Raw genomic sequence first — 27,384 nt, 5'->3', positions numbered from 1 at the left:
TTAAATTAACGCATTGTGTCCACTCATCAAATATGTGTAGATTTGCCAAGTGGTCAGTTTTTTGTGAACTTCTTGCCCCTTTTTTTGGTCTCTACGTACGTCTACATTGGTGCAAGAGCACACACACACACACCGGAAAATATTTGAGGAGTTGCCTGATGCCTGTTAACAGACGCACAATGGTGGGAGTGTGTATGGACTAAATGTTTTAGGATTGGGGTGGTGTGTGATTGTCTGTTAGTGACTGTGTCCACCTTGGAATGTGACCTCAGAGTCCTGCGTTTGGCTGTAGACGTATCCTTAGTTTTTTTTTTTTTTTTTTTTTTTTTTACCCTCAGCCCTAACTGGAAAATGAACCATTAGTCCCCATTCTAATAAATCCTCACATCTCCAAACCAGTAACTCTACAGTACCCTGTAAACCCAGGTTTTACATCCAGTTAAACTGTTTAATTACAATGTATCTCAGTCGTTTAATTTTTAATTAATAATTGCTTATCAACAACAACAACAACAGTTTAAGTTGAGGTAATTTTACAGAAGCAAATACCAGGGACTTTTATTTTGGTGTGTAACTCTTCCATTATTTCATTTCGCTGTTTGTGAATCAGGCGAAACCCTCAGGAGTGTGTTTTAACCATTGACTGGCATTTCACCCACTGCTTTTACTCAGTAACGTGTGTCTGTTTGTGAGCAGTGACAATCTGGTTTAGTATTAACCTGTCATTACTCGTCCACTGACGTTTTCACCTGGTTTGCTAATTACTAACATTACTTAGTTGCTCATTTAAGGTAAAATGTTTAAAAGTGGGGGATATTTCGCCTGTGTGTTTTCAAGTGAAACATTTGTTTGACCAAGTTGATGTACACCTTTCAGTTGATTGTGCAGCATTTACTCCATATTTGGGTCACAAGATGGTGGTGCTACATGTAGTGTCACTGTCACACAGCTCCAGGGTTTCCTCTGGGTGCTCTGGGTTCCTTCCACAGTACGTGGTAATAGGATGAACACCGTAAACCTAAATAATGTAGCAGAACTCAACAACGTTAAGGCAATCAGTTGCCTTGATATTTTAAAGTGTTAGAAGTGTTAGAGGTGTGCACATTTACACACATTCATTCATTGGCTGTAACCCGGGCACCAGTTCATCACATCACACCACACACTCACACCTATGCACCTCCCACTGTGGGAGGGCACATCAAGGTCTTCAAGGCAGTGACCCGATGCAGGTCTGAACCCACAACCCCAAGGCCGTGTGACAGTGACCTGTAGCACCAACCCCGCACCGAAATAAACACATGACTCTCTCCACCTGAAATTCATCTTGGCTGAAAGTTGCTGGTCTGTGATTTCAGATGACAACAGATCATTACATTTAAGACTCATAAAAACTCCTAACATCAGTTCAATTTGTCGTATTCTGTAAATTAAATCCACAAACAGGACTCTGCTAAATCAAAACTTTACACATTCACAAACACAAAAAGAAGAAATTGTTGAAATTGTTAATTAATTTGAACATTAGCGTTCACAATGAACGAAGGTCTGTTTTCAGCAAAGTTTTCATTACACCGTATTTAACCTTATTTAAAAGTTTTTTTTGTTAAATAAATTCAACATATCTGGGCTAACAGAGGAAAAACATTCTTAAAGCTCTGACCTGAAACCACATTTCTATTATGCAGTATTCTGCATTTTTGCATTGCATCTTGCAACTTTATTACTTTAACAAAATTATATTAGTTTAATTCTCTCTCTACAGTGCCCAGCATGCATTAATCTTTTGGGATCTGAGGGCATTAGCCTATCCTGGTTTTTGCATATCTTCCTACATTTGTTTTTAAATGCTCTTGATCCCCATATGTTTCATATCAAAATGCTCAGACCACTTTTAGCACGGTCTGTAATGCGGCCTCGTTTGGCCCAGAGCACAGCGAATAAAGCTGACGTCTGATTCTCAAAATTATGCGTATCTTTTCTGAAAACATACCTTTGCTCGCGAGTGTCCTCTGCTCAGTTTCACACAGAATGTAGACAGACACATGAATCCAGCAATTGAACATGATAAGAGGCAGATGACTGGCCTCGACAAGATCTCACAATAAGATAGAATTGAAAAGGTAAATTTTGCAGATGCAGGAAAATGTTTGAACGACATTTCCACATTTCATTACAGTTTAATTAATTTAAACAGGGATTGATGCACGGACACGCTCATAGAACCAAGGGTGAAGCAACCTTGAAGGGTGAGGAGTGTGGTGTGTTCTCCATGTCTCTATGATCATAAATACAACCAAGGAAATAAATATGTAAATTCCGTGATTTAAAAAAAAAAATCATAAGACTAAAGTAATTCTACAATTGTTCTACACAAAGTGAACTCCCTTGTTTAGTTTTTCCACAGGGTTAATGTACTCTAGTTTGGCTTGATGGTGGATTAAATGTGTCTGCGTGGGTTTCCCCCGGGTGATTGTCTGTGAGGAGTGTGTTGTGTTCTCCCTGTGTCTACGTGGGTTTCCTCTGGGTGACTGTCTGTGAGGAGTGTGGTGTGTTCTCTCTGTGTCTGCGTGGGTTTCCTCTGGGTGACTGTCTGTGAGGAGTGTGTTGTGTTCTCCCTGTGTCTACGTGGGTTTCCTCTGGGTGACTGTCTGTGAGGAGTGTGGTGTGTTCTCCCCCTCCAGGGTGTGTTCCTACCTTGCGCCCAGTGATTCCAGGTAGGCTCTGGACCCACCGCGACCCTGACCTGGATAAGGGTTACAGATAATGAATGAATGAAGATTCATTCACTGAAAATAAACAAGGCCATTTTAGAGGATTTGACAGAAATGGTGTCGTATAAGTGACGCAGAAATATATACAGAGCAGGTATGATTTGGGTGGTGGATCACTCTCAGAGCTGCTGTGGTGGTGTGTTAGTGCTGTTAGGAGTGGATCAGACACAGCAGTGCTGCTGCAGTTTTTAAACACTGTGTCCACTCACTATTCACACTGTTAGACACACCTACCTCGTTGGTCCCCTAGTAAAATCAGTAAAATCAGTGAACAATGTATGCAGAGCAACAGGTGGAGGACAGTATGCAATTGTAGAAGTGCTCCTGTCTGGTCAGTGGAGCTGTGAGAATGGATAGTAAGTGTAGAAACAAGGAGGTGGTCATAATGCTATTGCTCTCTGATGTGATTGGGTTAGAAAATTGTCTTTTCTAAGGAGAAAATTTGATTTCCAAATCATGTCTCCGTATGTTTATTAATACTTAATATCAATTTATAACTCTTTGACGTTGCTTCTAGGGGCGTTATCTGTCACCCCAACTATGAATAATCTTCACTCTCGTTTCCTATCGCACTGCTCCGAAAGACATTGTTTTTTTCCTAATTATCAAACTATGTGGAAATTTTTGAAAAATCTGTGAAAGACGTTAAGGCTTTCAGACGTTGCTTATCTCAGCACTGTTTATTTCCAGGTTCCCCAGTGTGTGAGGAAAGTGGAGAGAATTTAAGAAGGAGGCTGAGATATATGTCCCCAGGTAACCAACCACACTGTGTTCCACAGACATTAAAAGTGCGTTGATGTAAAAGTGCGTTGATGTAACCTACCTACAGCTCCAAACTACGACTGCACACCCTCACAGTTTATGGCCTATCCTTGATGCAGTGCATTTTTATAGAGGTGTCTGGAGCCAAAATAAATCATGATGCAGCAAAGCACGATCTGCTGCTGAGCTTTGTTATAAATATATATATATATAAAATGTATGCCTGCAATTTTTTTGAAAGTGACATTTATGGTTCACTCTAACCATTCGCTTGGCCTTTAACAAGTCTCCCACACACTCTTTTGGCACTCGGGCTAAAGTTTAGCTTGGCCGACGTGACAGATCTCAGGCATAATTAATGTTACTCCTTTCCCTTGGTTTCTAAGTATATTCTGTTTTGTGGAATGGGTAGCAACTGCTGGACAGCCAGTCAATGACTCTGTGTACATTTATCGAGAGGGTAGTAGGTCAAATTGCACACTGTAGTTTTACTACATTTACTAGTAGTTTTACTAAATATAATGACCTTTGGAGAAGGCTGATATTTTTGGTATATTAAGTATATTAAAAAATAACTGTAATATTTAATATATAATAATTTAATAGTATCCTCATTTTTGTTATATTTTAATACAAATATGTCATCACTACACTTATATCATTAAATTTTGGGGAAAAAAATGTTATATTCTAGACCTGCCTAACAATACTGTCCAATCTGGATCTCTCTCTCCTACTCTCTCCCTCTCTCTCTCTCTCTCTCTCTCTCTCTCTTTCCCACTCTCTCTCCTACTCTCTCTCTCTCTCTCTCTCTCTCTCCCACTCTCTCTCCTACTCTCTCTCTCTCTCTCCCACTCTCTCTCCTACTCTCTCTCTCTCTCTCTCTCTCTCTCTCTCTATGGCGTCCTGGTAGACAGAGCCAGAAGTTATTCTAGTTAGGTCTTCAGAAGCTGGACTGAAGGCTTAATGTGTCAGATTAACCCTAAAAATAATGAATAATTGACAGTAGAATCAACCAATCACATTTTCCATTGCTGGGACCTATTCCTTAAGGAGCTTTCTCGAAATATGTCACCGACAGAAGTAGTAGTGGTAGCTTGACAGGTTAGTTGTTGGAAATAGAGAACAACTAAAGGTGTCATAATAAATCAACTAATACAGCTGTTAAAAGCTACAGATAAAACATGGAAACATAGAATGTCTTTTATAACCTTCAGACATTCATGTTTAATGTAGAATAGCCAATAAATGTCAGTGTGAATTACAAGTAGCTTTTTGCTAACATGCCACTGGAATCCTATATGTGTGCTAGTAGAAATAAGAAACATGGTAGAGGTGTTTATTCTCATTTTGTTGTGGTTTATGGCTTGAATTGAAGGTCTAGCAGTAATAGCGCTTGTAAAAACCAGACAGTTTACTTAAATTGTGCTTATGTCATTTGTTTTTTTCTTTTTTTTACAGAGAATCTGTGCTTGTTTGTATTAGTGAATTGTATTTTAATTTTATATTAATAATTTAAGCACACATTTAATGTGTTTTTAGATTTCAGTTGGGCAGCACATAAATATACTTCAGTTGTATAAAAAGAGACCCAGCTCACCACTAAAATAATGAAGAATCTTTACAAAAACCTTAATTACAAGCAATGAATTCATTCTTAATGAGGTTTAGCTATAGTTACTAGTCACATTTATATCTCAAAACATGGACAGCTACCATGACTCGTCGTAGCATAAAAGACTTATTTCTCATCATTGCACCACATGTTTGTATCTTGAAAGGATTTACAGGGGTTTATTGAAAACATTTTTCTCTCCAATTTTTCACTATCCGTATGTTCAATGGTTACAACTTGTTCTCTGCACAAAATCTGGTCCTGTTGTAGACAGTGTCATAGATGGAATTTATAGCAACTGTAACAAACAAAACAAAACAAAATAAAGGCATGAAATATCAGGTATCATTAAATATATTCTTTTTTTATGAGAACCATTATATATTAGTATGAATTACAAGACAAAACACAGCTTTTGCAAAGAATACAGCTAAACACCATTTACAACTGGAATCATGAACAATGGCTAGGTCTTCATCCGGAAACTGTTTGGCAGAATACTTCTCCAGACGACCGGAGAACTGGTCTAAATGTCCATGTTGGGTCAATATAGAACGCACTGATATTTATTTAAACACAGCGTCAGAGTTCATAGCTTGGCAGTGACATTTAGTTTGGACTGGGTTTATTCACTGTTTGTGATGGAAAGAGAGAGAGAGAGAGAGAGAGAGAGAGAGAGAGAGAGAGGTCTGAGTGTGTTCAAATATTTCATTCTCATAGCACAGATACTGTACAAATTCTTCTCTATTTTATCAACTCATGTAAACAGAAGACCATAACAATCTTTTTTCCATCCAACATGTTAAGTTTATGGTGCTAAACATTTAAACATTCAGGTTAATAATAGGAATATCTTCTAGTTAATGTCATACAAAAAATATAACTATACATCTATACAAATAATAACAGAGCAATAGGTTCCACAGAGTACCAGGTAATAGGATTATATCGTCAGGGTCTTCAACCTGTCAATGGGGTACGTTTACATTACTTTTTAAGACTTGAAATGAAGGTCTTTAAAAACCAATATATTATGTAACAGAAATGTTCACACTAGTTTACAAATGGCCACTTTGACTGACTTTTTTGAAGGTAATGAAATGGCCGCTAATATTCACTCTCACAGTATAAATCTCCTTATGATCAGATTTACAGTAATGGCAAGTCATCTTAATCACACAGTTTTGAAAGTGTCCTTACATCAAAATGGAGGATAGTGAATTGAGGTCAGTTTCACACTTTCAAATCTTTTCAGTTCTAAAAGGTTCACAATTTTAAATCTTCAAATGTGTGGAAGTTCAAGCTGGACTTTAAATGTCATTATTAAACATTATCAACCCGGTACACTTCATGTTCTGCATCAGGTTGAATATAATTTGACAGTGAGGCTTGATCCTGAAGTTGGACACAGTTACAAAAATACATCAGGAAGGGGTTAAATTATGATCTCTTTATATAATTAGACTCACACTATAGTAATCTAAGGTCAAACATGTTATAATATACACTGCAAAAATCACTGCATTCAAAATAAAACAAAACCAAAAGAACATTCAATTACATGAATAGTGGTTCAAGCTGATTCTGAAATATATCACTTTTTCCTCACAGCACATTCGGAACTGAAACTCTGTAAATACTCAGTGAGGTATTGTCCACAATGCTTGGTGTAAAAAGGTGGGGTTTATGGCAGCGTTTAAGAAAAAACATACAACCCCCCCAAGATCACTTTTCGTTTGTCACTTGACCAGCCGTCAAATTGTGATCAGTTGTGATCAGCCGAAGTAAAAAGAGCACTTATACTATGAGTTTTGCAAAAGCAACTCTGTGTCAAAAGACAAAACAGTCTAAATGGGCACTGGCATCAAAAATGGCAAACAGTAGCTAATGTTTGTGTGATTACGAAAAAGGAACATTTTTGTCTATGGAAAAGGTATAACGTGAGAGTTGAAAATTCGTAACATTATATGTAACATTAGGTGCAAACTCTGCAAAATCCACAATATTAAAAAAAACAAAAAACAAAAACAAAACAACAACAACAACAAAAAAAATAGGACTCTCAAAGAAAAAAGCTGAGGACAAAACAGTGAAACTTGGGGTTCCTTCACAACAGTTCAAACAAAAGGCCAGCGATTTACATCTGCTTAGCAGCGCTTGGTCCGTCTCTTCCTCCATTCCCTCCACCAACTGGTGCCTGCTTCCTAGCACTTGCCCCTCTTGTCACGCTGCTGGAACTTGCGGAGTCTCCTTGCCCACAGGTCTTTCCATGGAATGAGCAGACTTCCCTTATCGGCCACTACGCCACTCTGACCTCGAGAGTCGGCCTCGTCTGAGCCCAGCAGCAGGTACTTCTTCCCAGGCTTGATCTTGGGACACTTGCAAGCCACGTCCTTGGCCCGTACCCAGAGTAGCTGGTCACCGCGGCGGATACGGTGTTCCCCTTGCTTGTAAACGGAGACGATGTTGATGGTAAATTTCCACCACTCGCCTGCCTTGTCACCCTTCAGCACATGCACCTGGACAGCTAGATAGAAGGACATATACAGAGGTTAGGGGAGTGACCACTTAAGTCAATGTAAAATCCGAAAATAACTTATACAAACTAATAATTAAAAACTATGCCTATGTACCCTCAAAATTACAGTAATAGTCCAAAACCTCCAGTGGAATTTGGTATTATTATGTCCCATAATTAAAGACTTAAGACATACAAATATTAAAACTAAAGGGTTCCAAAGACATATCCTTGAGGTACACCACAGTGATATCTGGGGTTCCACTTGATGGATTCAGTTTAGTGACTTTAGTGTAGTGTGCAGTATCAGAAATTGTAGAAATTGCAAAATACTAGTTCTCCACGAGCAGAGTAATTATGTGAGGTTAGCCATTTTCATTAAAAATCAAAACAAAAAGTCTCAGATTTCTGTCAGATTCTTGCAGAAGAACTTAAACATCCTCAAATCATTGTGAAACCTGTATAACCTGCCTTCCCCACAAAATCTCCCTATCAGCGGGAGCCACTTCAAAATGGCCGATTTGCTTTTTCTCAACCTCTCCCCTCCTTCTCTCCTCCAGCTCGACCCCTGACCTTCCCTTGTTGTCCTGGCCAGCGTGTTCCCTATTGCAGCAACAGTTGCCATAGCGCTCGCAGCCAAAGACAATGCCTGCCCACAGCGAGTGTTTGGAGTGACCCCTCCCCTTCCCCAGCGGGACCTGTTGTAATGTTGGGCTACAGTGGACGTAGCCTTGGAAACGCTTTCCTTTCCTCCATCAGGCTTTAGAAAAAGGAAGAGGTGGAGGCTTACAGTACCTGGTTCAGTGCTGTTCCCCTGCTTTTTTTATCAACATATTGAGCATGTTACAGTACTTCTACTGGTTTCCAGAAGGCAGAGGGGCTGAAAATGTCGGAAATGAATGATCTTTGACTGTTTGCTCTCTGCTGACTTGAGAAAGCATAACATCAGATTTCTTTGATGCCTTTCATTAACAAAGTGTCAATATTTTTCTGCATATTATTGAACAAAATAAAACTGGATTAAACAAATTTTAGGAAGATCGGATAGACGATATATGGAAGATACATCATATGAAGACGGAAGATGAAAAAGACAAAACAAAACAAAACACTGGATTCTGGAAAGTCCTGAAAAGCTATAGAGAAAAAAACTGATCTACTAACAGCCACTGACCTGTGAAAGCAGCAAAGATCTCTTGTCAGAAACCTTGCTTTTAACTTTCATCTTTGAAAGCAACATGCTTCAGATCCTCAAACTCAACTATGTGGGTCTGAAAGGATGTGTAGCAGTTAAAAATACATTACCCAGAAAAGCAAATAAAGAAGAAAGGACATTTACACCCAGAACACTAAAATGTGGAGGTGGAGAACAGTTCTGAGGAATGATGAGTGTACATTTGTAACCGAGATGACTTTGATCATGAAACTTGACTTGGGAGGAATCAAAGAAATCAAAGAGAAAGAGACATCAAGCCTCTCAACAGGAAAGAAAGCTATAAAGGGAAAGTGTGAAGACATTAAAAACTGGAACATTATCATAGACAGTGCCTTGTTAGCTTTTCTCATGACAAATATCTGTTTGACTGGAAATGGGACTGGAAATTTGCATCTGACCATTGTCAAATATTAATTCATACAAAACTGCAATTTCTTCTAAAACAACACAAAATAAAGTGATAAATCACCTTTACAGTGGAATTATTACAAAAAACATGCATGATGTATGTACTCATTTGCTTTGCTGTGCCCCCCCCCCCCCCCCCCCCCCACCACCATTGCTTTAGACAAACATAAATGTATTGGGTGTACAATTACGTTAGAAAGTGTTTTTATGTAATGTTTATCAAACATTCTGCCACTCTTTGGTTATTTCATGGTAAGTGTTGTGTAGTATTAAAAATGATCACGATCAGTAACATCTAAATCACCCAACGTTAAACCAACACTCACACATACATTTAGATACAATATTATCCCCAAAAGACAGAACACATTGATGCGCATGCTTTTACCGCATGTTTTCCTTCATGGAACTCAAATGTACTGATGAATATGTTGTTCTTGTTTTGCCATTTTCAAAGTGCTTAGTTTGTAAGCATTTTTAATTTTTTAATGTGATTGTCTTCTTTAATACTACATAACTAGGTTTTGAATTACAATTATTGTTTAAAAACAAGGAAAGAAACAACCAAACCCTAACATATGGAGTATGTGGACCCTTGCTCATTGAGCATTTCACCTGAAATGAAGGGAATGATCAGGAGATTTGTCCTCTTTGCTGTTGTAATAGCCTCTATGCTCTGAGATGGCTTTAGACCACATACTGAAACGTGTCTGTGACACTGCTCTGTACACATTAGTGAGGTCTGGTACTGACGTTGGAAGGCACTCTAACGCAGGGGTCCTCAAACTGTTTAATCCTAGGGCCAGTACGGGATGACAATTCGTTCCACTTGTGAATCTACATTGAGTTTTACGGTACTTCTTGCCCCAAAGCACAGCTATTGACTGAAGTAGCCCTAAACCACCATCATAGCTGGTGGCCCCTGCTGTAACTCATCCCAAAGATAATTCTAGCATTATAAGTTGTCTACAGGCACTCAGACATAGTGTAAGAGCCCTGGAGGTAACAGGAGGGCTGTGAGAACTGGGCTAACAAAGCTGGCAGGCAAAAGGCTTCACTGCAACAGTGTCAAAGCAGCGCAAGTTAAATAAATGACTTAATCTATAGTAAATGCAAGTGAATACTTTGGTGTGAGACAAGCAGTGCCCGAGGGTCCGCAGCGAGACCAGCATCACATCACCGCGAACACATGCGCTCCAAGTGTGTGAGATAATCTCTCCTCAGGATGAAGTGCTTTAGGTGGGGGAACTTTCTAGAAAGGCTCAGAGGAGGCCTAACTAAGTCGCTATTTCACAATCAGAGAGAACCTCTGCCCTCTGGCGTGAAGCGCGCAGTCGGTACAACGAGCAGATGTTAAGAAACACAAGCCCAGTGTACACAGCAGTGCTGACAGTGACCCAGCAAAGGTGGAGCGTGTTTAAAAAATACGCCATCGGGGGCTTTATGTAAAAGTGACAGGGGAAGTGGTGTATTTCCCCTTCTCCCCCACCGCTGAATGGGAGCGCTCTTTAGAGGCAGAGGGGGCTAGAACCCTGTGGAATGTCCCGGCCTGGCAGCGGGGGGCCTGCTGTGAGCAAATTGCACCCAATTTGAGAGAAGAAAAGAGAAGTGTTGGTGTGAGGAGGGCGCACTCCCACGGGCCCACCATTCATCCCCGCTGGCTCCCTGGGCCTGGGCCCACTCCTCCGGCCAAAGAGAAGGCGAGAGAGATGAAAAGGACGGGGCCAGGGTCGGGGGGGGGGGGGCTTTTTTTAACCAGGGAGGGGGCAGCAGTAGTGGGGAGGCCACTATTTATCTTCCCAGCCCCAGAGAAACTTCCAGAAGAATCGTGGAAGTGTTCCGACCTCATCGGCTCACTGGGCCTGTGCGCTCCAAGAGCAAGTGTGAGAAACAAGCGCCAGAGTCTCATTCTCTTCTCGCTCTCACTTCGCTGCCCGAGCCAGACATGAGCTCACAGCCGGTGGTACGAGAAGATTCAAGTACGCCAGTGTTGGAATTGCTAAACCGCTGTTGTATGAGCGCAATAGTGGCAGTAATAGACCCTGGATGTCCCCCCTCCAATTAGCTCAGGAAAAATCTAGCTCATGTTGTAGCTCCCAAGGTGTTTGAGGGCTGCTGTGATGTCATTCAGAATTACACCCAAGTTTTTCTTCATTTGAATTTGAACTGAATATGGGCATCAACACCTTAAAGCCTAAAGTTTGTGGACTCCTGCTCACTCGAGGGTTGCATGGGGGAGCCACCTTTAGTGTCACTGTCTGTGAGGAGTGTGGTGTGTTCTCCCTGTGTCTGTGTGGGTTTCCTCCAAGAGCTCTGCTTTCCTCCCAGTCTGGCGGACTGGCGCCCCATTCAGGGTGTTACTCCTGACTTGCGCCCAGTGTTTCCAGGTGGGCTCCAGATCCATCGCGACGCTGAACTGGATGAGAGGTTATAGACTATTAATGAATAAATGAAGGAGTGGATAATACAGAGGGTGTCCCTTTCACTGCAGTAACAACCTCTACACTGCTGGGAAGGTTTAAGACATTTAGACACTGGAACATAGCATTCAGAGAATGCTCACAAGAATGTTTCTTTGCTTTGGGAAAGTATGTCTAGAAATGACTTAAAGAATTCGCTTTGGAAGCTGATTTGTAGAACCATTTTAGAACCAGTGACAATTCCTTCAGGAACCAAAAGTGAATCTTCTGTGGCGACCCATCTGGGGTTCACTTGACACAGATGTTTTTGAGAATGTGCTGGCAAGATAAAGGCTGAAAACAATATTGATTTTTATTTCATTTCATTTCAATTCAAACCCAGTTCCACACTAAACAGTGACTGTAAGTATTATGTTTATTCTTATCGATTTCATTGACACTACACAGCTCCATGGCCCTGGGTTCAGTTTGGTGTGTTATCCCAATGTCTGGTTGGGTTTCCTCCAGGCATTTGGTTTCCTCCCACAGTCCAGAAACCCAAGCTGTTAGGTGGATCGGCTCTGAGAAATGTTCCCTGATCAGGATGAAGCGGTAACAGAATATGAAGAAAGGAAGGCAATGGCTCCGTCCCAAAACCTAGTGAGCTGTCTAACTAGAGAGCACTTTACGCCACAATGTGTGCACTCCCAACACGTAGGCTGTCCCAATTCTTAGACACCTCGTTATGCTGTCTACTAAGATATCTTAATTTGACTGATTTTTAAGGATAAACTCCCATCCATTTTGCTCTTCTCCCTGATTAAAAATAATTTAAATCGCCAAAAAAAACCCCCAGGAAGATTAGAATCAACCGCGCTGAAACGCTGAGGCGACGCTAGCCACTGAGGTAAGTAATCACCGGTTGCATGAACAAACCGTGACACAATCGCTCTCTAACTAGAGGTTCTCAATAATCTGCCTCATGAGGACAGATGACGGTTAGAACGCTGCCTACTTAAACAGCTATCTACATAGTCAGTGCCTACCTAGGCAGCTCACTAGGTTTCGGGACAGACTCATTGACTTTTGCAACATTTTCTAGAAAATTTTGGGAAGGCAATTTTAGACTACTGTAATTAAGTTTGGGAATATAATCTAAATCAGGGTGAGGCCTAGTCTTCTCAGAACAAACAAACAAACAAATCAACCAACGAACCAACCAGACAAACTAACAAATGCACCAGAGAATAATTGTGTCACAAGAATCCAATCAGTTATTAATAAAAAATAAAAGGACAATGGCAACCTGTGATTGTTTTGTCATGAAACCAAATGCCTTGATGCAGGCTTTCCACGCCTATGAGGATTTCCCATACTCCGCCACCTCTTTTGGAACTGCGGGTTATGCTCCTGTAGAGTACTGAAGGTACACAGGCCTCGGTAGTGGGACGAAAGAGGAAGTGAAGGGTGGATAGAAAAGAAGCGGGCCTCCCGCAGCCTCTGCAGTGTGTTTGAGGGCAGTGTTTGGGGGGCAGTGTGCTGGGGCGTGACCCACGCGCTCTACACAAGCCTGGTCTAATGTAATTAGTGCGGCTGATTAGAGCCCTGAAGCTCCGGTTCACACCCCCGCTGAGACGCCTCACGCCCAGACGCTTATCACTGCACTGACTACTGCCCTGCTGCCACTGTGTGTGTGTGAGAGAGTGTGTGTGGTACAGCTCGGGGGTCTGCACACACACACAGTGCTTTGATTCATTGTGCTTCCCTCTTGGCCCAGGACCAGGGCAACAGGCGAGAATGCAGGCCTTTTTGCTTGCTGTCTCCGTAGAGACAGGAACAAAAGAGGATAAGCAGAATATTTCTCTCTCTGTCTCTCTCTTTCTTCCTCTCTCTGCCTCTGCGTCTCACTCCCATTGTCAGTGGAGGGCAGATTTAACACCTGATGTAGGCATAGTGTTTAAACTAGGAGCCTCTTTCTCTGAGCCCTGGATGTCCACACAACATACAGAGCACTTTTTTTTTGTTTTGTTTTGTTTTTGGCCTCCTCTTGGTTCTCTTTGAGAATCAGGGATGTGCAAATACGCTGCCCACACAAAGGGACGGCACCGAAAACCTCTCAGGCTTGGGTTTAACCACAGAGAGGTCCGGAAAACTCCACCTTGTTTGGAAAAATCATCCACAACGAAGCCTCCAAAAATCCTCCAGACATAAATGGAGGGAGAACAACGACGGCCCAAATTGTGTTTTTCAATCATTTTCCAGCTCTTCATAAAGGCCCCAATGAAAAATATCTCCGCGTGCATTCGCAAAGAAAATGAATAACGTGAAGGATTTTGACAAGTGGGGCTCGTGCTTTGTTGCAGAAGGATTGCATTTCCCCAATCTCCTTTTATTGCTCTATGAATGAGAAAAACAGAAGTGTCCCTGTATTTCGTGCTCTCATTTGGACGCATTTGAAAGCGCTCATGAGTGCCCCCCTTTCCCAGGCTGTGATTGATGGATTGAGAGGCGTGTTGGGCGGCTGACAGCTCTGTATAGGAACAGCATGGCCCATTTGCTGCATGTGAAGCGTCTCTAAAAATCACACAGCTGCTCAGAACACACACTGCAGAGCCTCGAATGGGCAGAAGACTCTCCTCACTTTCTCACACTGTTGGGCCACAAACTCCTGCAAGGGTTCTGGTGAACTTTCACGTTCTGTCATGCATGCCGATATCTGGGAACACAACAAGGAAGATAAGTGTTTGCAAATGAAAATATAATCTCTGCTGCTAGAGAGGAATCATTCAATAATCCAAGAAAAATCTGGTGTCTGAAACACTTTCCAAAATGGTCAAACTTGTTCTCTGACTGGGACTAAATTATTGTCATCATCATCCATGCCCCCTCCAGGGCGTGTTCCTGCCTTGCCCCACAACGACCCTGAATCGGATAAGCGGTTCCAGACAATGAATGAATGAATGAATAAATCATCATCAATTTCAGGGTTGTGGAGGCAACAGGGCGAGCGCCTCCTGAGGGATCCCTAGGTGTTCCCAAGCCAGCCGGGAGATATAATCCCTTCAGTGACTCCCGGATCACCTCTGGGGCCGCCTTCCATTTGGACATGCCTGGTAAACCTCTTGTGGGGACATCCTTATCAGATGCCCGAACCACCTCAACTGACTCCCCTAACTGCAAAGGAGCAGCCGCTGTACTCTGAGCTCTCCCCCAATCATGGAGAGTACGCCCAGCAACCCGCCTGGGAAAATTAATGTTGGCCGCTTGTATTGGCGATCTAGTTCTTTCGGTCATTACCCAGAGCTCATGACCATAGGTGAGAGTGGATGTGTAGACTGACTGGTAAATTGGGAGCTTTGCTTTATGGCTTCGTTCTCTCTTCACCACAGCGGTCGAGGTACAGTGACCACATCACTGCACACGCTGCACCTAACCTACGATCAACCTCACAATCTCTTTCCCCATCACTCGTGAACGTAGGTTCTCACGCCCTACCTGAAGGGAGCATGCTATCCATTTTCAGGAGGTAACCTCAGATTTTAAAGTGCTGATTCGCATACTGACCGCTTCACATTCGGCTGCAAGCTGCTTAAGTGGACGCTGTGATGCGAACAACATCGACTGCTAATAACAGAGATGCCACATCCTGAGCCCTTTGGCTGAAGCCCTCCTGTCCCATGCTACACCTCGTCCCCCTGTCTATGAATATCAGCAACAGGAGTGGAGACAAGGCACAATCCTGACTGTGTCCAATGCCCACACTGAACAAGCTTGACTTCCTGCCAAGGATGTAAGCACAACTCAAACTCTGAGAGGACAAGGATTTGAATAATTATTCATTCATTCATTGACTGTAACTGCTTATCCAACTCAGGGTCGCGGTGGGTCTGGAGCCTATCTGGAATCACTGGGCGCAAGGCAGGAACACACCCTGGAGGGGGCAACAGTCCTTCACAGGGTGACACACATTCACTCACACACTCACACCTACGGACACATTTGAGTCACCTACCAACGTGTGTTTTTGAACCATGGGAGGAAACCAGAGCACCTGGAGGAAACCCACATGTACACGGGGAGAACACAGCAAAGTGTGTCCTCACAGACAGTCACCCGGAGCGGGACTTGAAACCACAACCTCCAGGTCCCTGGAGCTGTGTGACTGCGACACTACTTTAGTAGCACTTTCAGTCTGTGTTTACTTTCATGCAAAGTCAACAGTCTCACAAATTTAAAGTCTGTTGTAAGTAATGTAACTTTAAAAAACAAAAATAAGTCAATGTTACTCACCTATGGAGCACGAATGGAGCAACATCCTTAACCCATTTCATGCTTTTCAGTATACGGAGGCACAAACCTCCAGATGCCATTTCTCAGCCATGCCTGAGCAGGCAATGGAGGGAGAGAGCTTCTGAGCCAGTTTGAACCGAGACACTTAAGGTTCTTTCCCATTTACTGAGCCAGGACTGTGTACAAACTCTGGACATATTCCCAGTGTGCAAACTGACTGGGGAGTTATGATGAGGATAAAAAAGTTGTGTTGAATTAAAAACCATGAACACCGCCTTTCAGTGCCTCCATACTTAACAACTGCTTATTGGCTACATTCATCTCTCAGTTCCAGTGCACAGCCAAGGATGAAAATTCCAAACACTAAACACCCTGCACCCTGCTGTCGAGTGAATGGGTGAATCAGTGACCAACTGATGTTTGCTATAAGAGAAAGGTCGTAAACATGATATTTTATTTTTCTGGACAATGCTTAAAGAAATATGATCATTTATGACAGCCTGCTGGCCAAGTCCTTCCTCTGGAAGAATGGCACTTAATAGTGGATGCTGAATCAGATGACGGATTTATGTGTCTGTTTATAGAAATAAAGAACTTCAGCAGACTACTCTGTTTCAAAAACGCAGAAGAAACTGTAACCAGAGCCATACGGAGAACTGATATGTGGTGAAGATACCAATGTGCTGGCTCTCTCTTTCTCTCATTATCGCTGTTTCTTGCTCTCTCTCTCTCTCTTTCACTCTCTGAAGGGAAGAATATTGTGGTCAGGAGACACAAGCTTGGCTCACAGCATATCTCCTCCTGAATATCACTACGATAAATGGCTCCCCAGTGAGAACCAACGTCCAAACCTATGAACAACTGGTGGTGGAGAGACAATGAAACTTTATAGCTGTGGCTCAGAAACGACGATGTGGAGCAGCAGAGAACCCGCAATGGCTGTTATTAGATCTCTCCTTCCACTACCGTACTCTGCTGTTTGCTGTGGGTGCTGTTTCAGCTGATAGCAATAATGTAATATCTCTCATTCTCTGCCCAGTGGAAGGGTGGCCAGGAAATGTTTTTTTGGAGAGCAGTTGCGGAGTGATTGTAAATGACTGATTAAAAGTAATAAGAGGTAATGAGATATTAATATTGATATGGTGCGCATGATGTACGCACCAGCTGCACTCTGGACGGCCTCTGTGACTGCACGGTAAAGTCAATACTGAGAACAGCGAGGATATGTTGATGAGTGTTCTCCCTGTTCTTTCTGTCTCTTTTATCCCTTTGTCCTAACAGATACCCTGTATGCTCTTTTCAGACTGGAGAGGCAGAAAAACCAAACATCATCACTGTTTCACCCAACTCTGCACACACTTTTAGAGGTGATAACTCACAGCGAGACAGACACATTTGCTTAGGTAGCCTAGGTGACTGTATACAGGAGGCATTGACCACTCAGTTGCCTCTAGGGCACCCTTAGGGCCTTTTAGGGCTTCGGAAAAGGTCAAATGATTGCTGTCAAATAATCATCATTAATCATTCATCCATTCATTGCCTGTAACCACTTATCCCATTCAAGGTCACGGTGGGTCCGGAGTCTACCCGGAATCACTGGGTGGAAGGCGGGACCACACGCTGTGGTGAGGGGGGTGCCAGTCCTTCCACCATTAATTACCAAGATGCCCTGCATGAGCTGGAGTACTGATTCATAATAATAATTTTTATTTTTTATTACTTTTTTTTTTACTGACATACATACTAATATTAGACTCAGTCATGTGTTGCTTTACAGTGAGGGGGATGTTTTTTCGAAGAATGAAACCTCATGCTACTTGGCCTCCTGGAAGGGAATGCAAATGGCAGTCTAACCAGGTTTCAACTGGAACAGCCCTCAGGTCTGTTTACTGAAAGAATTACTGTAAAACTGTAGCATGCAAGATAACAATTTGTTACAAGCTTCAAATGAACCATAGAATGCCTTTTATGAGCTGTACATGTTCATCTCAAACAGCCAAAGAGTAGCAGGTGAAAGAACATACTACTGTATTATATTAATGTTAAAATTAACTATATTAATGTAGAACTGCAATCTGTGTGAAATTCAGATAATTGTACAGGCGGATTTTATCATTATAAAATAAGCCTACTCTTATAAAGGTTTATAAATGGTTTAAAATCTGTTATCTATAAATGGTTATTAATCTATTTATAAACACTGTAAAATCATTATTAATCATTTGTGACACAGTGTGGGCAGCAGTGACCTGTTGTTCGCTTAATAGTGAAAATGTCAAGGTAAAAAAAATATACTCAGATTTGAATAGAATGTGTATTTTATTTATTTATTTCCTGTGGTAAAGGAAAACTATTTTTTTCTACTCTGCACTAGAAACTGCACTATGTAACTTCCGGGGGATGCTGGGAAACCACTCCCTTCCCTTCCCATTAAGTTGAATACAGAGCTGTAAAACTGAATTACGCTAGGGGGAGCCCCAGGAGCAAAAAAAACAAATCTTACCTAGTGTTCCTTTAAAGTAGTTTTTAATGTCTAAAAAAAGACAATCTGTTGGTAGTTAATTCATTAAATTCTATGCCTGAATGGTGAATATTATTAGCATATATGTGATGAACCTAAAAGGCTTAATGCTGACTGATGGAGAAGACATATTTAGGGAAGGACTGCAAGATCTGCAGTTTAATAATTGGGATGGATGTGGGATCCCTATTTGACAACAGTTCAATGTGGTCCTTTCTACATAAGTCCTGTAACTGATTAGTAATGATTTCTAAGGTTTTTACAGCATTATTAATGACCGCTTAATAAACACATTATTTCAAATTATTTATAACATTAAAGCAGGTAGTCTTATTTTAATGTGGTACCTAAAATTGAACATATAATCTGAAATGAATGTCTATCTGTAACAGCCATATTTGCCCACTGTATACTAGTAAACAGAGTTATTATTATTCTCTTCCCCTATATTGACACAAATGGGAGTAAACATGAGGGGTGTTCATTCTGATGTGGCTGATTATTACACTTGCTTGTCCTTGGCCTGGAACTTTCCAGAAAAGCAAATCAGAAATGCTAGGAGATTTGTGTCTACACTTGTAGTCTGAGGTATATGGTTTTTTTACGTTTTAACGGCACTTATAAATCCTTTAACCTCTATCAGCACCTATACGAGCGTGAGTGCTCATGAACCGCCCACAAATCTGTGGTTTCAACAGGAAGCAGCTGTCCCCTTTGTCCTCTGGAAGCTGGGAGACAGTCTGAGCACGTCCATCAGGAGAACCGTGCCGGGACATGAGCTTTGAAGCTATAACTTAGACCCACAGCACATGAATAAACCATCAGTGCTATAGGGGAGAAAGAGAAAGAGAAAGTGTGGACATCATTTGCTCAAGGGTGGCAAGCTGAATGTGAAAGTGTGTGATTTGTTCTTGGTTTCAAAATACTTGGCCTGGCCGGAGTGTCTGAAGAGTCTGGGTGGATGACAATGCTTTTCTTATTCCACAATTTTCTCATTTTCCATTATTTATAAAATCACATTTTGCAATGATTTGATGTTCACAGAATCACCCCTGATAGTAGCACCATAACAAATTATTAACAACAGGTTATTTATTTATTTACTCATGTTCACTTTGTAATTTGACACTTGAAACCCTCTGTAGAAGTCCAAGCTAAAAGCCAGGTGCTGACAAGCTGTTGGCCTCTAATAGAACCTGCTATTGTTGGACTTCTTTTATAACAACTTCTTTTAAATATCTAATGCAATATCTAATGTCTAAATTCTGTATGACAGGGAATGTGCTATTTGTTCAAATCATGCATGCAATATACATAGGATATATATGATGAACATAAACAAACCATAACATAAAAATGACCTATGCTTTGTTCATTTTATCAGCTCAATGTGCACTTTGTAGTTCAACAATCACAGACTGTAGTTCATGTGCTAGCTCCTATCAACCTGTTTTCTGTAGTCAGGACTCCACAACACCACTGTGCCCACTCGCTGTTCACTCTATTGGACATATCTATTATTGGTCCACCTTGTAGATGGAAAGTCGGAGACAATAGCTCATCTGTTGCTCCACTGTTTGTGTTGGTCGTCCTCTAGTTCTTTAACAGTGGACGCTGTTGGCTGGATATTTTTGGTAAGTGGACTATAATCGGTTCAGCTGTGACACTGAGTGCTTTAAAAACTCTAGCTGCTCTGCTGTGTCTGATCCATTTGTACCAGCACCACACACACTAACATATCACCCATAGGTCAGTGTAACTGCAGTACTGAGAATGATACTCAACCCAAATCATACATGCTCTGTGGTGGTCTTTTGTGGGTTCTTGCCATTGAGGAACAGGGTGAAAGTGTCTAACAAAGTATACAGCACAACCGTGCTGTAATATGATAAATGGAGCTGATAAAATGGACAATGTGGGTAGAAGTATTGTTTGGTTTGTTTTGTCTGATTGCTATATATATATATATATATATATATATATATATATATATATATATATATATATATATATATATATATATATATATATATATATATAACAGAACAATGTGAAGAACAGAATAATGTGTATAATGTTAGTCACAATTAATTATGTGAATTGTTTGACAGATCTAGTTCACATTTAGGTAAGACTCCTTTGCGTCTAGATTTCAGAGCTGAAGCCAGAGCTCTACAGACACAATCATCATTCACTCACCAAAGTCCTTCTTGCAGTATTTTTTCATGGTGACCTTCATTTTGCCCTTGGAGGCTTTGCAGTGAGAATCACAGTCTGTGGAAGGAGAGGAAAAAGAAATCAGCTGGAGGCCAGCATCAAATGCACAACAGAGGATCTCCATAGACCTGTGAGTTTCATATCATTTTTATTGGACACTTGTCACAGTGAAAAATCAAGTAGCAGACTCAACTTGCTCAGAGTTCATTTGAATTCTAAATTCAGCTTTTTCCTTAGACACTGAAAACCAAAATATAGACCTGTTTTCTAATGTTTCATTTAACACATTTCCTTTCTGTTGCTCATGGCCATCTGCACAGTGCTGTAAAATGTAGACAATGTTCAGCCTGCAGTCGATCCAAGCGTCCAGTCTGACATCATGCATGCCTCTAGTGGGAGTGTCCCAGTAGATCCGACTAAGGCTTAAACTCAACTATTGTCGGGTCCTCTCTAACCCTCATTATCCCGGCCAGTCTCCCCATTCCCCCGCCTCAGTCCTGGACCGAAAATTAACCATGTCAGCGCAGGGGCTAAGGGGGTCATTTAAACTCAAAAGAAGGCCAGTGAGAGGGGTGGGAAGCCGTGCAGAATTCTCCTCTGCAAGGCCCTCAATTTAATTCAAATCAAGTGAATTAAATTAAGCCAAGCTCCATTCACGTGTGGAACCTGGTCAGTCAGCAGGCCGGCAGTGGAGGCTGGTTTGAATGGGGCTCGAGCTTGCAGTGTATCGACTCACTGACAGCTCAGACTCCAGGAGCTATGATTAATAGCTCCAGTGCTCAGCGTGTCCATTTGAAACCGCTGCGGCGTCCCGAACTCCGGAATGTGCCTGAAAAGCTCAGCAATGGCTGCCGTGTAGTTGGGTCAATGCCAGGCACCTTTTGGACTTAGGCTGGACTCAAAGGAGGCCAGAAAGACTGGTCCCCTCCGCCGTCTCTCTCCTGACAGACACAAATTGGAACCAGAAAGTCTCCCGGTGTGCCTACCTCACAGAGCACTAATAACCAGGAGGTTCCTCTGTTTTAGAAGGTTGGGGGTTGGTGGGAGTGTGGGAGGAGGAGAAGGAGTGAGGGAGATGGGAGTGAGAAGACCTTTCAGCTTTTCGCCTGAATATGGACAAACTTCATTATTTTTTTCCAGGGCCTCTGTTCAGTCCTCCCTTTTCACGGCCCTTTTCTATTCCGTGTGAATGAGGTTGCCTGGGTGATGGCGGAGTGGGAAAAAAACGCCACCTCCCGAAAAAAAGAAGTTTGAGGGGTGGGGTGGGGGGTGATAAGGTTGGAGGAGGGGGGAGGCAGTGTAGCTGGGTGAGAACGAGAGGGATATAGGGAATAAGTGGTAGAGAGGGTTGAGAGCTAGCAAGTTTGGAGAGAGTATGTGTGGCTAGCATGGGGTATTCTGGCTTTAGAGGGAAAAACGTGGGCTGGAAATGTGGAGGAAGTAGTTGAGGGGGGCAGGGGATGAGGAGAAACAAGCAATGGAGAGGGTGGAAAATCCTAAAGTAAATGAATTTGATGAGTCCATATCAACCACGCCTGATTTCCATGTAAATGTAGTGCGGCGGGATGTAGGAGCTTTGTGTGCCCGCGAACCCCGTCCGCCCCCATCCTGCCTCTCTTTGATATGCCCGGGCTGCCATTAGGCGGGCCACACAAAGGCCGGCGCTGCCCATCACACCCATGGCCCTCATTAACACCCGGCCCCTGCTGAGAGACAAACGCCTGCTTTGTGGAGCCTCTCGACTAAGGCCATGCTATAGTCAGCTGCTCCACCAGGGGACCACACCAGAGGGTGTCTATTCAACATTCTGCACTACTGCTGTGAAACCGAGGCAAGATCCCAGGCCTTTCTCTTAAACGCTGCTTCCCAAAACACAGGTTCTGGCGACTGTAGGCAGTCCTTACAGCCTGAATGGTCTTTACAGAATGCCTAATGATTTGGAGGAAATTAAAAATTTAGTGATTTAGTGTCATCCTCTTGTAGGAATGCCCTTATTTCATTGTTCAGGTTTAGGCTGGAAAAAAATACTCTAGAAACATGATGGAAAGTTACAGTCAAATCCGTTCTCTCCTTTGATAGGCCTTCAGGAGATGCACAGAAGGCCTTACACACCACATTAACTACCCGTTGATTAGGAATTGAATTAAAATATTGTTCTAATTACCAACATATGGACATTTTGTGAAAGAAATATCACTGAGGGCTTCCAGTGACACTGGGACACCTATTGTTTACATATTGTTTACTTCGAAGGCGGCACGGTGGCGCAGCAGGTAGTGTCACAGTCACACAGCTCCAGGGACCTGGAGGTTGGGGGTTCGATTCCCGCTCCGGGTGACTGTCTGTGAGGAGTTGGTGTGTTCTCCCCGTGTCCGCGTGGGTTTCCTCCGGGTGCTCCGGTTTCCTCCCACAGTCCAAAAACACACGTTGCAGGTGGATTGGTGACTCCAAAGTGTCCGTAGGTGTGAGTGAATGTGTCTGTGTTGCCCTGTGAAGGACTGGCGCCCCCTCCAGGGTGTATTCCTGCCCTGCGCCCAATGATTCCAGGTAGGCTCTGGACCCACCGTGACCCTGAATTGGATAAGTGGTTACAGATAATGAATTAATTAATTAATTAATGTTTACTTTGAGAATGGCAAACTGGAGTAAAATCCTCAGTTAAAGCCTCCTGGAGGAACTAATCACTTCACTGACTGGGAACATGAGCTGTACTTTCTGTTCCATTTTAGAAATGACAACAATGTTCAGAGCTCTTTACTGAAGGAGTTACTGGAAAACTACAAGTATATGGTAATGTGTGATCTGCTGAATATCTTTTACCAAGGACAAAGAGGGCCAGACCTGTTCTATGTAAAGCTTACTGTATACCTCAGAGTAGTGCTGTCAATATTAAAGCGATTATGCATGTTCATGCACATGGGAATTTAACGTGTGATATGTTTTTAAAGCTAATTTTTTTTTTTTTTTTACTAAATTTGGCCTCAATTTCCTTTCATAATTCACTCATTTACCCAACCTAGTGATGTATTAGCCATTTTATCTAGTGAAATAAACACAACATCACTACTGTTCAGTTCAGAAGGTAGATTACAATTTATTTATGCTAAAATATGCATCAAATATCATATTTAAGTTTAACACTAATTCTACTGAGCTTGCCTTAAAATTATTCTTTTATTTCACATTATTAAAAGCTGCATTCTTTAGGAAGAATAATGTGATTAACGGCAAATAATCACAGCTACTTTTTAAGTATAATTAGTTCAATTTTTTATAATCGATTTAGAGTCCTACTTCAGAGACTATGTCTCATAGTCGAATTTAAAAAAAACAAGTAGCAGTTACTTAGCAGACTCCACTACAGCACATTCTCCTACAGAGGCCGGGACTGGGCAGTGAAATCAGAAGACCATTCCTGGACATCTCCAGTGTCTAGCTGTCAGACTGTTTACAGGGTTTGGTAGAAAATCAGAACATAATATGCATTAGCAGCCTCCTGTGGGTCTGACAGTGACCGGCCTGCTGAGATAATACGTGTGAAGAGTGCCGTCTCCCTTCTTATTCTGCACAGCCCAAAGCTTGGTGGTCAAACAAACCCATGCAAATGAAGCGTGTAATCAGATTAAGATCCCTGCTAGCCCTTGGGCAACAGGGGGTGGGGATACAGTAAAGACACACATAGTGATTCCACCATCGTGTCTTTGGATGGTGTGTGAATATTCTGGAATAATCTATAAATAGACCATTATTTGATATTCGTGTGGCATTTTCTGTCATGCAAAAAAACATATACAGCTACTGCTGAGGACTTCTGTAAAGTGGATAAAAGTCTTGAGAATCACACAAACATGTGCTGGAGCCCCTGCCATGAAACAGTCCTGGTTCTAAGTTAATTCACAACTGAGGTTGGTGTCCTCTTACTCAACATATACTCCCCTTCCTCTTTCTCCATGAGGCAGCTGAGACCAGTTCAACCATTTTTTTTCAGGGTAGATTCCACACTCTATCCATGTGGGAGGGTTAAGACCAGCACATGCTTTCCTCCAAGTCACATGAAGCGGCACCATGTTTTCAAACTGCCATTAACGCAAAGCCATTTCACGCCTCATAACACTTGGAGGAGAACCCAAACTGCCAATTCTGTTATGCCAGCTTATAGATACTTGCAGGCTGAGGGAGAGGGAGAGCCATCGTTCTCAACCTGAGAGTGAAGACAATAATGTGCTTTTGGTCTCTGTGCCCTGGTTGATTGTAGCATCACAGTGAATCAATTTCTCCTAAAGGTAGGGCCAACCCTTAGATAGTGGCACCACTCAAGTATCTCCTCAGTCATGACTGTTTTGATGTTAATAATACTATGACCAAAAGTCATGACAATTCTAATTCGTATTTTAGAATTTTAATGCCTGTAAATAAATACCCAAAGCTGATGATCTGTTTAATTATGGTTAGTCTTTTTATCAAATGCAACAGAAAATAAAACATATATATATATATATATATATATATATATATATTTTTTTTTTTTTTTTTTTTTTTTGTGTGTTATAAACTACAACAGAGTATTAGGGCCACAGCATTGGAAAAAAAATTCAGAGAATAAAGTCAGAATTCTGAGAATAATGTCGGAATATTTATGGAAACACTGTTTTGGGTTATTATATATTAAAATATGCAGACAAACAGATTCACAGTGCACCATAGAGTGAGTTGTGAAAGAAGCAGTCAGTGAAGTGAACAGAATTATTTATTAAATGCATTCACACGACATGACGACTAATCCCGTCAGTGCATCTCCTGACCGCAATGCATACAGATATAGTCCATGAGCCCTTACACGATGGAGCCTTGTGAGCACACCGGAGTGCCACGCACTCTGCATATATCATTTTCGTAATCATTAATTTTATCCTGTGAAACTACATGCCCTCTTCTGAATAAACGGGTTCTTGCACCGGGTTAAATACTAATCACAATCTGGTCCTGATGTGAAAAAGGACTGAGTATTTATTCCTGAAGTCTATACCATAGTATGTCTTCAGCAATACACTGCATTCCTCAATTACACTGTGGTTGTGTCTGCCCCATTATAAGTGCAGAGAATTATTCCGACATTATTCTCAGAATTATTCCAAGATTATTCTCATAATTCTGACTTTATTCTCAGAATCTTATTATTATTTTTATTATTATTATTTTCAATGCCGTGGCCCTAAAACTCTGTCATAATAAACAACTTTTCAAGTGCAGAAAAAAGGCATAAGACTGTGTGGCAAAAATATTTTCATGACTCTTGTCCAGTACAGAGCAGTTGAGTTCAGAAGAGACTGGGTTACACTGAATACATGATCAAATGGTGGTTACATATATATTTCGCATATTTTATTATACATTTTAATTGTTGTATATTTATAATTATTAATATTTTTACTATTATTACACCTCTTATTATATTTTGGTTGTTAGTATATTTGTTGTTTTCAATGTGTATTTTACTACATTAAACCTATTGTTGATATATAACTACTACAAAAAATATTCTCTTAATTTAATAAAAATAATTTTTTTCATTGATAATACTGTAATTATAATAAAAAATACCTATGATAATTATATAAATACATATGATTTAGACAATTATTGTTGATGTTTACTGTGATTAGAATAATATTAATTTAAACATAAAGTTGGTATGACATTATTTAAATGCACGGAAACCCACGCAGACACAGGGAGAACACACCACACTCCTCACAGACAGTCACCCGGAGGAAACCCACACAGACACAGAGAGAACACACCACACTCCTCACAGACAGTCACCCGGAGGAAACCCACGCAGACACAGGGAGAACACACCACAGGGGACTTGAACCCACAACCTCCAGGACCCTGGAGCTGGGTCACCAAATAAAATAGTTTTTTTTCCCAAACCAACAATAAAAAAAATAATAAATAAGTAAATAAATACATTAAAATAAAATGTACAACTCTAAGCTATTTTGTTAAGTTAGTAACTGGGAGACGTATATTATGAGGGTGATGTTCACAGTCAAAAATATCACAGTCAGGAAAATATCATATTGAACCTGTATTTGCTCTAAGAGCAGGTCTGCGAAGGTTTAGTTTTAAGACAAAATTTGTTGAATATAAGCACTGTCCTGCCATATTTTAAATGTCATACACCTACACAATTAGTAAAATGTAATATTAGGGCCTTAAAGCCCAGGCACAACCATGAAATTAGAACTCTAGATTCGAACTGAAGTGTTTTATCCTTTCTCCAACAGCTCTGACCTTGGAGAAAATGAAACTTGGATTTCTAGTGAAAAGTAGTTTAGTAAAATTTTTGAACTCACCTGTGGGTTCTTCTGAACTGCTGTAGGTCGCGGTGGGGGAGGCCACTGGGATCTCTAATAACATGAACAAAACAAAACAAAACAAAACACTCAGCAACAGCAGACTGCTCAGGCCGTTCAATGCCGTTCCATGCAATGCCATGAACTCATTCAATGCGAGTTCCTGTTTCAGTGAATACTGGAGGAACACTTAAAATTGTGCTTCACTTCAAGGCCTGGGTGTATTTGGGAAAGCAATGATTTATAAAGATGTTGGGAGTCTCAAGGCCCCTTTAAACAGACGTGTTATTGATCACTGATGAAAA

At 41.4% G+C, this 27,384-nt stretch overlaps 1 protein-coding gene across 1 annotated transcript in view; it reads right to left on the bottom strand.

Moving 5' to 3' along the window:
- Positions 1 to 5,331: 5,331 nt before the first annotated feature.
- The window catches only part of ntn1b (netrin 1b), an 87,336-nt gene continuing 65,283 nt past the window's right edge, over positions 5,332 to 27,384 (bottom strand). The window contains exons 4-6 of the mRNA XM_066642044.1: positions 27,080 to 27,133; positions 20,703 to 20,777; positions 5,332 to 7,678 (exon numbers count right to left, since the gene is read on the bottom strand). Of these exons, the coding sequence (XP_066498141.1) occupies positions 7,356 to 7,678; positions 20,703 to 20,777; positions 27,080 to 27,133 (452 nt within the window). The 3' untranslated portion in view covers positions 5,332 to 7,355. The remainder of the gene's footprint in view (positions 7,679 to 20,702; positions 20,778 to 27,079; positions 27,134 to 27,384) is intronic.

The sequence above is a fragment of the Hoplias malabaricus genome, chromosome 13, assembly GCF_029633855.1.
Source record: "Hoplias malabaricus isolate fHopMal1 chromosome 13, fHopMal1.hap1, whole genome shotgun sequence".
NCBI classification, from domain to species: domain Eukaryota; kingdom Metazoa; phylum Chordata; class Actinopteri; order Characiformes; family Erythrinidae; genus Hoplias; species Hoplias malabaricus.
Note: the sequence above shows the minus strand (reverse complement) of the source record. Positions and strands in the feature narration are given on the sequence as shown.